General features: G+C 34.0%; 2 protein-coding genes across 2 annotated transcripts; both read right to left on the reverse strand.

The window, feature by feature from the left end:
• Positions 1 to 1,935: 1,935 nt before the first annotated feature.
• LOC107427052 (ferredoxin--nitrite reductase, chloroplastic) lies at positions 1,936 to 4,874 on the reverse strand. The gene is made up of 4 exons (XM_016037388.4): positions 4,254 to 4,874; positions 3,518 to 3,872; positions 3,062 to 3,350; positions 1,936 to 2,969 (listed from the first exon to the last, which is right to left on the reverse strand). Exons 1-4 carry the CDS (start codon positions 4,732 to 4,734, stop codon positions 2,229 to 2,231), a joined length of 1,866 nt encoding a protein of 621 aa, XP_015892874.3. The 5' UTR covers positions 4,735 to 4,874; the 3' UTR covers positions 1,936 to 2,228.
• Positions 4,875 to 6,383: 1,509 nt separating this feature from the next.
• Positions 6,384 to 11,318, reverse strand: LOC107427081 (glycoprotein 3-alpha-L-fucosyltransferase A). The gene is made up of 7 exons (XM_016037420.4): positions 10,556 to 11,318; positions 10,236 to 10,396; positions 9,298 to 9,539; positions 8,309 to 8,413; positions 7,718 to 7,874; positions 7,284 to 7,511; positions 6,384 to 7,015 (listed from the first exon to the last, which is right to left on the reverse strand). Exons 1-7 carry the CDS (start codon positions 10,949 to 10,951, stop codon positions 6,760 to 6,762), a joined length of 1,545 nt encoding a protein of 514 aa, XP_015892906.2. The 5' UTR covers positions 10,952 to 11,318; the 3' UTR covers positions 6,384 to 6,759.
• Positions 11,319 to 12,192: the final 874 nt, after the last annotated feature.

Consider the following 12,192-nt stretch of genomic DNA (forward strand, 5'->3'; position numbering starts at 1 on the left):
ATTAATGTTAAAATTTTATTTTAAAAAAACAAATATTAAAGCTTTCAATTTTTTATAACATACCGAGCCGAGCTAAGCTAAATTTGAACATTTCTAAAATCATGCAAGTGATCTTGAGAATGTTGATACTCAACACATTTACACCTCTAATGGAGTTGGAGTTGGCTTATTAGATTCAGATTTGAATTTCTTTATTTTCATAATTTAATCCAAACACAAAAAACTTAAATAATGAGAAACCTACACTTGGTCACTTTTTAAAATTCCTAAATACATTTTATCCTCATTTTTTTGGAGAATGTTGATTGCATGTAATTTTAATGTAATTAAATTTACCTGGCACACAATATTCAAATTTATATAGACCATCACTGTCATATTTAATTTAATTTCCTTACTTCTTTCTTTAAAGAGAATATAAATAAAATTTAAGTCAAAAGGTTTATGACCACAACATGTTTTTCTATATCTTTCATCATGTTCCAAGTTGAAATGATAAAACATATCATCAATCCCTTTTTAGACAAGTAAAATTTTGAACTATTACAATAACTACTATAATTTAAAACACCTGATTTAATTTTGTAATTTTTGTGCAAAATACATAATTGTTCTACATCTCTTTATTGAGTTTGGAAGCAAATAATTCTTTTACTTTGTACAAGTTCGAATGGAAGAACCTCAATTTTTCAATAATTTTAATTTAATTTCCTTCATTTCTTAGTAATAAATATCCATAGTTTGGATAAAAACAATTTGTAAATAATTGATTTGATATTATTTATTATTGTCTTTTTTTCCATGTAAAAGTGGAAAATCCATTCTTTTGCTATGTGATGTACAAATATTTATAAGATTGTTGTACCTTTTTTTAAAGAAAATTTTAAAAAAAGTTGTTGAATTCTTTTCAAAATCTCAAATATATTTTATAGTTTCAAAATATATTTTTAAATACTAAATTCTGCTATCAAAATAAATAATATAAACCAAAAGTTTGACGAGGGAAAATTATAAAGAGGCAAATTAACTTATGTTGGATTTATGTTAAAAGTGTTAATGTTCTTATAACACTGTCATAACCTATTTTTAAACACACACACACACACATATATATATATATATATATATATAACAATATAACACCTTAGTAGGCTTGGCCTATGAGAATACACCTCCACGAGTTGTGTTAAACTATATCTGGATGAAGTCCTTTTTAATTTAGACTATGTAATGTTGTCCATATACATGCATATATATTTATATAAATTTTCTCTATCCAAGACAACATATATTCTGAAAAAGATACGTGTATAAATAAAGTACATGCATATCCTGAAATAGATAAGTATTATCTCAGATAAAAATTCATCTAGACTTCTTGAATCAGAATTACTGTGTGTGTGTGTCTCTCTCTCTCTCTCTATATATATATATATATATAATTTTTCTCGCATACCTATCAAAACGGGTGTTTCCCTCGAAATTTTTTGGTCTTTTATGATATCCACACAAAAAAACTGTGTGGACATTTGCACTAAAGAAAGTCTATATATAAGAAATAATATATATATATATATATGTATAATTTTTATTATTAAAACTAATGTTAGAATTTATCTTTTTTAATCTTTTCATCATATTAAAAATTAAAATTCACAATTATATTCATTAATCATCGATCTCAACATAATTTACTTTTTCTAAATATGATTTCAATATGTTACTAAATTTATATTTTACTATTTTTAAATCTTAAACATAATCTTTGATATAATCCAAAACCTAATAAAAATAAATAAATATTAAAACTACCATATCCTCCTAATGTAAACCTACCAACGGCTGGTTGTTCTAAAAAAAATGATTTATGTCAACCCAAAAAGTGAAAATAATAATGTCTGTCAAACAATAATAAAAATAAAAATAAAAAAAGGATAATTAAACCCTGTTTTATTTCTTTAGAATTAGAAAGAACAATAATTTTCGGTAAATATTCAAAGATTTCTAGGTCCATGTACACAACAATACATACTTTACGTCCCGTGCCCAAATCCAAAGATATAAAACTGGCTGTAGAACACTATTTCTAATTTTCCTCAACTTTTCTTTAAGCCATTGACATTTAGTTCCATGAAAATTTTAAACCCACCCTTAACTTCTGCTTTTCTCATTTCCAAATGCCTGATCTGAACATCCAAAAATTAAAAGGGGTGTATATAATTTCTAAATCAATCCTCTGCCTCTTCCCTCTCCCTAGAGACGGCTCCGAATTGGCTAATCAAAATGTCCACAACCAAAGGCACTAAGTTCTTGCAAGGTACACTCTTCTTATAAACCTCCCCCAAATGTGAATCACTCCCAATTCTCCCTCCCAAGTAAACATCCACTCCTTCACAAGGCTTCCCATTTTCATCCCGTGTCATGCACCCCATGAAACCAATATCCGCCACCTGAACTTGTCCACACGTATTCGGACAGCCGGTCCAATGCATCCTCACTGGCCCGGTCACAGACACCAACCTCTCCACCTCCTCTGTCACCTTCAATGCCCTGGCCTTTGTCTCAATGATGGCTTGCCCACAGAACTGGTTTCCAGTGCAAGCAACCAACCCCTTCATCAGAATAGACGGTTCTGGTGAAAACTTGTCTCCAAGCAATGGCTCCTTGAGCAAGGCATCGAGTTTTGAGTTTTCGATGTTGGGAATTATGATGTTTTGCTCCACGGTGAGCCTAAGTTCCCCTGTACCGTACTCGTCGGCTAAACGAGCTAGCTCGTCCATATCATCTGCTTGGACACGACCAACTGGAATGTGAAGACCCACATAGCTTAGACCTTCTTGTCTCTGTGGATGGACACCTAGATAGTCTCTTCTTTCCCATTGTTTCTCAACAAGTTCTTCAGCAGATGCTCTCTCAAGCTTTTGCTCGGGCATTCTCTTCTCTACTTCTGACCTGAACACTTCTATGCCCTGCAAATCATGTCAAAATCAATTACATTTTCCACTTACAATATAAAACAAACTAGAAATTTTTGCTCTATTTTTTGAAGAATTTACTCAACTAGTTCATCGATCAACCACATCATTCTTGTTTTTTGCCTGTTTCCTCGGGTGCCAAGATCCCTATAGGTCTCGAGTATGGCTTTGCAAACAGGGATAACATCATCTACTGAGACCCAGGCATCCAGAGGAATTGCCTCAGCACATCTTTTTGGACTAAAAAAGCCTCCCACAAGCAAATTGAATCCGAATTTTCCATCTTTTGTGGCTGGCATGTAAGCAAGATCATTGATGTGAGGGTGCTCAAATAGATCATGAGAGCCCACTACACAAACATTCCACTTCCTTGGCCTGTTTAGATATGAAAAAACTAACATTAAAATGCCACAGCAACTATTGCTATAAAGAACCATTTACTAATTTCAAGTTGAAAACTATATATAAATCGGATATTATTGAAGGAAACCATTAATACAGACAAAAGCATAGTACAAAATTAAGGTAGATAAAGAGCTTACAAGTTAGTTATAGTTGGATTTCCACGAGAATTTGCGGTGATAAATTGGGACAACAAGTTTGTATAGGGTCTTGTGTCAACAATTTCTTGTGGGTCAATCCCAGCAAGAGGGTTCCCAACTGGGTTTCTAACATTGTCCATGCCACTCTGCAAGCTTGTTAATCCAACTTCAGCAAGACCCTTCAGAATTTCCGGAACATCGGACAAAACCACACCACGGATTTGCCAATTTTGCCTTGTTGTCACGTCTGCACAACCATCTTTTCCATATTTTCTGATCACACTGGCTAGGTATCTTGTTTGTGCACTTGTTGTCACACCATTTGGCAGCTTCAGCCTCATCATAAATCTACCATCTGATGTCACACCATTCAAAGAAATTCCCATCAAGAAACAAGTAATTGGAGACAAATATTTTTAGAAGCTTATGATTTGTTTAATTGGTTTTCTATATGATTTGTGCATGTTTTAAATATGGAAAAAATCTTTATTGATTAATAGCTCTCAATTTCATTTATTTCCTATTCCAAAAAAGAAGAGGGTAGTCGAAAAAAACCAAAATCCTAGCTATGAATATTATGTTACCACTAATTCAGGAACAGAAGTAATCTCAATCGGTCAATTCCAGAAAAAGACAAATACCATATAAAACTTAATCATCCAAGTTCCAAACCATGAACAAAATATTAAAAATAAAATAAAAAATGAGATTGAGATCAATCAGATTCACTACTTACACTGATGCTTTCTCCTATGAAAAAGACCAAGCCATTTGAGCCTGACATCAATATCATCCTTTGTCAACTTAACTTTATCAATCTCCTCAACAGACATCTTAGCAAGCTCTTGAATCCCACCTTCCATGAACAGCTTCATGGGCTCTTTCTCAAGCTTAACTTTCTCCGGAGGATTAATACCTTGTCTGAACTTTTCCTTCAAAACCCAGAACCCATCTCTCTCCTCCACTCTGGGCTCCAACCTCCCGGAGTCAACCTCCACCTCCGCCGGCGCCACCGCCGGAGAAACAGAGGTGGCAGGGGTGGCAGGGGTGGCAGGGGTGGCAGAGAGCCTCGTAATTTGAGGTGGTGGAGAGGAAAGAGGAGGTGATGACAGAAACCGAACAGAGAACGATGACATGGTGGAGAAAATAGTTGAGAGAAAGAGAGAGATAGAGAAAAGCAGAGACGTGGAAATGTGGAGGAGGAGAGAGTGGTGCATTTTTGTAGATGGTGAAAAACAGGGGTTCTTGGGGACCTTAGGAGGTGAGAAGAGGCTTGTTTCTCTTGGGTTTGTGGAGGGACTCTTGGGTGGTTCGAAGGGTCACCTTTGGCTTTGGCTAAGGAAGCTAAAAAAATAGAAAGGAAAGGTCCTAACTGGGACTGAATTATACTGTAGGTTTATTCGTTTCTTTCGTTTTATTTATTTATCTTTTTTTTTGGATTTGTTTGTCGGATTAAGATGGGACCTACCCAGCTTGTTACCATGAGATTATGTGAATGCGTGGATACAAATTCTGTGGTCGCGCTGGCAATTTGGCAAATGGAAAACTTTCAGCCCTCCAACCGCCATTTGGATGTGGTGTTCTAAATTTTGAACTACTATCAAGTTTTTAAAATACTAAATCACCCAAAAAAAAAAAAAAAAAAAGAATATTAGTTAGAAAATACTACAGAATTTTTTATGATAATTTCTGTCTTTTTCTTTTTTTATGCTGAAGATGTTTTTGTTTAGTTGATTAATTTTGACCAAGTATACATAATTACACAAAAATATAGATACTTATAAACAAAAAGGTTGAATAATTTTTCATTAATCCAGACATTAGAAAAGTAAAAGATTAAAAACAATTTTTCTTTGTACTTGGATTACCAGTACTTTTACAATTTTGATCGTAGTTTTTTTTTTTTTTCTTTTTTTTTTTTTTGAAAGAAAAAAATTGAAAGGATGTGATTTTAAAAGACATGCAGGGAGAGTTGCATGTAAAAGTAAGGTATAGAAGAAAAAAAAAATACCAAAAATAAATAAATTTCATGACAAATGAAGTGAGTTAAAATCACTTTCATTTTCCTATTTTTTTAGAATATTCCTGATTAAAAAGAAAAAATATATATATTCTAAAAAAATAGGAAAATGAAAGTGATTTTAACCCACACTTATTTGTCTAATATAAACATCCTTGGTTTGACAAAATCAAACTGACAGTAAAAAGGGCAAAACAGAGGCTCCTGATCCAAGAAAGTTAAAAAAAAAAAAATGATCCTTCAGAAGTGTCCAGGAGTCAGTGGCTCCTCTCGACTCGCCACAATCAGTTGGCCGCCCAAAAACCATCTAAAAAAACCTCCTCCACTTGCTTTTGACCTTTCCAAGTTCCAACACATCTCCATGTCCATTTAAAATCATTCATTTCATACATATCTGCTTGACTGCTTCATTTTATTGTATCTTAGGCTATTGGGGTGGGGCTCAACATTACCACTCATGACTCAAACCTCTCAACTTTTCGCTTCCTATTTGTCCAACACCCTCTTTTTTTCTCTCTAGTTTTTTCAAAGGTGACGAATTTCCTCCTTTTCATTTTTTTTCCCCTTATTTTCAAGGTGGCAAGTTCTCTACGCTTTAAAAATGTCCACTACTTGTCTGTATTGATTTCTAAATTTATTTATTTTTTTCCCCTATTTTCAAGGTGGCAAGTTTTCTACGCTTTAAAAATGTCCACTACTTGTTAGTATTGATTTCTAAATAACTTTTTTGTTGAAACACAAAAAATTGGGTATACGTATATATTGAAACACGGCACCCCCTTAATTTTAGAAACTATTGTAATGATTAAAAGATAAAAAACACAAGCAAGCAGCTCTGTTTCTAAGTTGAACCAAGAATTATCGATATGTGAACATTTTCTTTTGTTGAATGGAACTATTTTTTATAATCAAACCCTGAAATTGCACAAATTTAATACTAAGGCATGTTTTGCTCCATCAAAGGGGCCGAATCTAAGCTTTAACATTTTCCTGTCTGCTAAAGGATCCACAATCAGCTGTGTCAACAGGCTTACCCAAGTAAGCCTTATAAATTGTCACTTTGTTTCCTTAAACAACTAACTGTCTGTCATGTAACAAATTCTGTGTGTAAAGATGGTTAAACGACCATGCTCATGAAATCAACTCAACCTCTTCGTATTAATTGGAGAACTGCCGGAATATCAGCATCTTGGTGCTCAAGTTGAATGTGCAGGTCATTAACCTAGACGAATATGACTTCAAATTTTGCACAGGGGTTCTTTTCCACATGACTTCTGAAGCCTGCATCCCCTTCAAATGTGAAGTTATATAAAGCTTGCCTCTGTGTCAACCCAACAGGATATATTTTGTAAACTTTAAGTTCATCTCCTCCTCTTATGATTTCAGGTCTTTCTGGCTTCCAAATAGGCACATGTTTCAATGAGTTAAACTTTGAGAGCACCGCAGACTCCAATGCCTCCAGAGTCAGAGTCCCAGACCTGCCCAGAAAAGTCAAATGAAATTTTCTCCACAATAAAGCTTAAAAAGTTTTAAGAGGGATTATGAGAGACGTCTGGGCACTGCATGGAGACGAAAATTATAATGCTTTGATCCCATTATCCAACACGTGCGCAACTAAAAGACAGAAAGCTCAAATAAAAGGGTCAGTTGGACATTTATAGAATAATGATTGAATAATCTAACCCTTAAAGAGAGAATGTTTGTATGGCAGAACCCAGTTAAAGAGATAAAGAAGATGAAAGTCACCTTAAGAAAATAGATTCCATCTCAAACCTTCCTCTTTCTCTTACATACAAGTGATACACAGTTTCTGAGCCTCTGTTGCACTTGCAAGGTCGTTTCTTGAACCCTGGGCTCACTTCCTCGTTCTCACGAATCTGTGTTGCCAGGTGAATGCAAAGTCGGCAAGATGAGTGCACCGCTGCCATATCCACAAGAGCCTTGAAAGAATCAGATGGGCCCTCATACTTCCACCTGATCAAATGGAAAACTCATTATGACTAGGTCCTTTCATGAGGAGACCAACTAGATAAAGAACTATACTTCAACATTAACTATATGAATGTGAATGAATCTAATAACAATAACAATAGCCATAATTTTATGCTCTATATATTATTCTACAATCAATTTGAACAGCGGAATTGGGAAGCTGGTCTTTCCATGAGCGAAAGTTCTACCTTAATGACTGATTATATGCTTCAGGATTATCGGCAAGGTATTTCATTCTCTTTGCAATTGAGTCAACATCACTTAACTCCTTGATATGTAAAATCGCACCAGGAGCAGGTGAGAACTCTTCAATATTTGGAGCACCAATAACAACAGGGACAGATCCTGAAAAAATATAGAAAGAACAAATCTAATTTTATTGATTGCATATACACAAACATATACACAGACATATCATCAGCATCTTCCCAATGTTACTCTCTATTGCAACAAATGGGAACTTCAACAATTCTTATTTTAGGAGCAAAATATAGCAAATCAAAAAATGGAGGCAAATTACTGATGGCTTTCAATCATATATCTTGGTCTCCAAAATTCTCTCTTAACTACATTCCAAAAGTTTTCCATTAATTTATCTCATTCTGTTTTTCTTTAGCAAAGATATTCATGAATGATCCCAAATTCCAAGTATAATTCGTACTAAATAAATACATACTGCAAAGTCTTTTATATGAGAATGACAACAAAGACACACACACAAACACAGAGAGAGAGAGAGAGAGAGAGAGAGAGAGAGAGAGAGAGCAGAATCCTCGTACCAGCAACAAGGGACTGGAAAAATTTTTCAGTGACATAATCCTCCTCATTGGAATTCTCAAAGGCCAAACTAAATTTATAGTGCTTCAGGGCTCCTACTTTATCCACTGCAAGATATATATTAGAAACAGAAATTACTCGTTATACATAAAGATTGGTTAGAGGACCAACCATGCCATTACCATTTTAAAAGAAACAGCATATAACGTGGTTCTAGGACTCACCTTGAAAAATTGTATTATCAAGGTGCTACAAGAAGCCAATATACAATATCTAATCAAAAAACACCAATACAAAGCAGAACTAAATTCATGATCCATTCTGATGCTTTTATTATTATCTAACTTAGGGATGATATATGCACATACACTTCGCTTAGGTTTTCAGATGAGCATTGTGCATTGTGCTCATAAGAGAACCAGAATCTCCATAAAAAGCAGGGTAAAATTTTCAAACAGGAACAAGCATGTACTACAAGCAAGCCTCTCAACTAGTCCAACCAACTGATATTCAAATATCAGCAACACTGATTATTTTCTAGGAGATGTAGATCACAATTCAATTCGCTCGCAAGCACATGAGAAACAGAGCTCAAACAAATTCAATTAAATTTCCGATGCCAGCAATCCCATCATTTAATGTTGAGTTCACAACTCAAAATTTGCTGTTCTTACTTCTCAATTTTCTTTATATAATGACTTAATGGAACAAGGCAACAAAGATGTAAAGGTTAAATGACATCTGTAATTTAAAGGTAATTCAGAACTCTCATAATTCGTAATACTCAACAGCATGTTCTCTATCAACCAGAAAATAATAAACAGCATGTTCTCAAGTATATATCTATCATATGACACCCCAAGCAAGCAAGACATATGATGAAATCTATGCGAAAAGAACTGTTCCAAATATACATTCCTTGTCTAATAGAGGAACAAGACCAGTAAAACAAAATATAATATGTAACATATCTAATACATAAGATGTGTACCTCTTCCATCACGGTTCCTATGGCAACCACCATAAGAATCTATCTTGACATTTAACCTTTCAAGTGCTTCAAGAGCTTGCAGCCGGAAGTTGCGAGCACCACAGTTGGAAATAAACGCAGCTGCAAGGGCATTCTCAGTCTTTGGCTGCACTGGTGCCATAATATCATACTCAGCCCAGGAAAAGTATCCAACAGGAACATCTGATGAGAGACTAGTTGTCATAACAACACTATACCCCCTTCTAAAACAATGAAAAATTTAAAATTAGTTACTAACAGATTTCAGAAATTCTAGTTTTGATAATATTCAAAGAAGCAGGAAGTGCAAAAGAGAGAGGGCAAAGGTAAGTAATCCTAAAGAATCTAGACTATTTGAAGGCGTGCACTTTTCTCGAAGATAATTGATGCAGTAAATCATTGATTTCAACCATACACACCCTCATTAATGGGACATGCTCATCATTATATGACCTACAATCACATCTATGAAATAGATATGATATATCCTTTTGTTGCCTTTTCACTTTTGATACTCAATTGTCACATTTCATGTAGTTACTTACTCAAGGGACAGAAAAAACAGACTATAAAACGAATGCATAGAAATTATCCACTGCTAAAGAATGACTTTTGAATAAGAAAAATAGATATTTAGTATGGACCCCTTATTTATTTCCCAGATGATTACAATAAAAATAAGCAAAGCAAGTAAACTAAATCACTATAACATGCAAGGGCATGTTCTCCATCATAGTCTCGTGCTCTCCATCTTGACTAAGGCAACAAATTTTTAGCTTAAATAATGAATTGTTAATGATGGAAACAAAAGGCCAAACACTTGGAAGTTGTAATTTAGGAATAACAGGAGACAAAATACTAAAATCGGCCATCTTAAATGCAATGCAGCATTGAAGCTATATTAGATTGTGCTTACCCACCGTCGTGCCTGATCAATATTGTTCTCTCCATAGTATTGAGCCGATTCCATTGATCGGAGGACACTAGCTGTTCCAGCTTGTTGAGGTAAGCCAAAAGCGGCATCAGGTTTCTTACCAGCATCAACCCCAAAATGACATCCCACGGAACATGATCTCCACTCCTTTGCAGAGCGATCAAGAAAGTCAAAAACATAACACGAACTTAGTACAGAATTATCAAAAGCCATCAACAAATATAGAACCAAATTACATAAAACTCAACGAAAAAAACATAAACCGAATTTTTGTATGCCACCAGAAACAAAAATTTGCACACAAACCTGCTCAGCACCAGAAACCAAAATGGGTTCCTTGTCAAAATTCCTTGAATACTCAACAGCATCTTCTTTTTCCAACCAGTCCTCACAACTCTCCAATTCCAAACTCCGATCACCACCACCCGTTAGTCCCAACCCCAAACCATCAACCCCATGAACCACTTCATGGGACGGTGGAGAACGAGCGAACAAGTCGGTCCAAGAATCAACTAGAGCGGCGTTCTTCGCCATGTCAAGCCGACCCAAAAACCCGATCTCTGCTATAACCACAAAGGCTACAAACAGAGGCATCAGATTGGACCATTTCCTCTTGCTCACCGTTGAAACCCCATTAGAGATGGGTATACCTTCCTGGGTCGTCCCCGTTCTCGACCCTCTTAAATTCGTGAGTATACCCATCTCACAAACTATCTAACTTTCCCGGAAAAGTGGATGAGAAAGAGAAAGAAACGTCGAGAAAAATATAAAACACAGGTCAACTAAATCCCCCAAAAAAAAAAAAAAAAAAAAAGGAAAAAAAAAAGCTGCTATTCAAGCTCTCTCCTCCGATACCATCGTCGATAAATTCCGTAAATGAAAAATGGAGTTGAATTTGGGGAGCAGATTATCGTAAATTCTAAGTCCACGAGGGGTTTTGGAGGACTTAGAATATTCAACTTGGTTTTAGGAAGAAAAATAAAAGCATTAATGAAGTTTGCTTTGGACAAAATACGAACAAAGGAGGAGTAGTATGAAGGGAAGGGTGGGGTCCCCAATCGCCAATGGGCCTGAACCTATGTTGGCGTGCCCATTATTTGTAGCCGGTGGAAAATAATTTAATTACTGTTTTAGGGGTTTTAGATAATTAATTAATTAATCGGAATTTTTTTTTTTTTTTTCCAATTAATGCTTCCAATCTTCACAACGCAGGACTCGGAAATCAGGCCCTTAGCTAATAAAAAAATTTTAAAAAAAAAAAAAAAAAAAAAGGGACTCGGAAATCAGGCGGGATTTCCATTTTCCCCCCACCTAATGGCCCATATCTGACCTAACGGGCTGTTTGATACAGGGAACTACTGAAAAAATTGGTTTTCAAAAATCAAATTTTCAAAAATAAAAGTTTTTGAATTTTTTTATAATATTAATAGAATAATATATAATTTATAAATAATTAAATAAATTTGTATATTAAAATTAAAAAATAAAATTAATTATTTTAAAAAATTTTAAAATTTGAGAGGGTCAATTACACATGATAATTTATCATATAGTATAATTTATTTTCTGCTAGATCCATAAATTCTACCTTTTAAAATTTATCTAAATAAAAAAAATATTTACTTTTTTAAAAAATTTTAGATTTCTATTAATTTTATTATTATCTAAATATTTTGTAAATTTTTTTTTTAAATTTCAAATTTTTATTAATTTTGTCACTACCTAAATACCATGTAAGTTTTTTTATTGGGGAAGATTTTTATTGTTTCACATATTTATGACAAACATTATCTAAAATTTATTTATTTATTTTATATATTCGGCAGAAAATAATAAATAAATTAAAAATTATTCTCTCAATAATTTCATAAACTTGGTTTACTCTATAATTTGAAATTTTTGCACATGTAATTTTTTTAAATTTTTTTATTTATTATTACTGA

The sequence above is a fragment of the Ziziphus jujuba genome, chromosome 9, assembly GCF_031755915.1.
Source record: "Ziziphus jujuba cultivar Dongzao chromosome 9, ASM3175591v1".
NCBI classification, from domain to species: domain Eukaryota; kingdom Viridiplantae; phylum Streptophyta; class Magnoliopsida; order Rosales; family Rhamnaceae; genus Ziziphus; species Ziziphus jujuba.

Bases quoted from the DNA above. Each gene is read 5' to 3' on its own strand.
- LOC107427052 (XM_016037388.4), bottom strand. From the start codon at position 4,734: ATGCACCACTCTCTCCTCCTCCACATTTCCACGTCTCTGCTTTTCTCT. The intron at 3,351-3,517 runs GTAAGCTCTTTA...ATATCTAAACAG, and splicing joins AATCCAACTATAACTAACTT to GCCAAGGAAGTGGAATGTTT. The intron at 2,970-3,061 runs GTTGAGTAAATT...CATGATTTGCAG, and splicing joins TGTGGTTGATCGATGAACTA to GGCATAGAAGTGTTCAGGTC.
- LOC107427081 (XM_016037420.4), bottom strand. From the start codon at position 10,951: ATGGGTATACTCACGAATTTAAGAGGGTCGAGAACGGGGACGACCCAG. The intron at 7,875-8,308 runs GTACGAGGATTC...ATATTTTTTCAG, and splicing joins TTTCCAGTCCCTTGTTGCTG to GATCTGTCCCTGTTGTTATT. The intron at 7,016-7,283 runs GTGACTTTCATC...TTTTCTGGGCAG, and splicing joins ATGGAATCTATTTTCTTAAG to GTCTGGGACTCTGACTCTGG.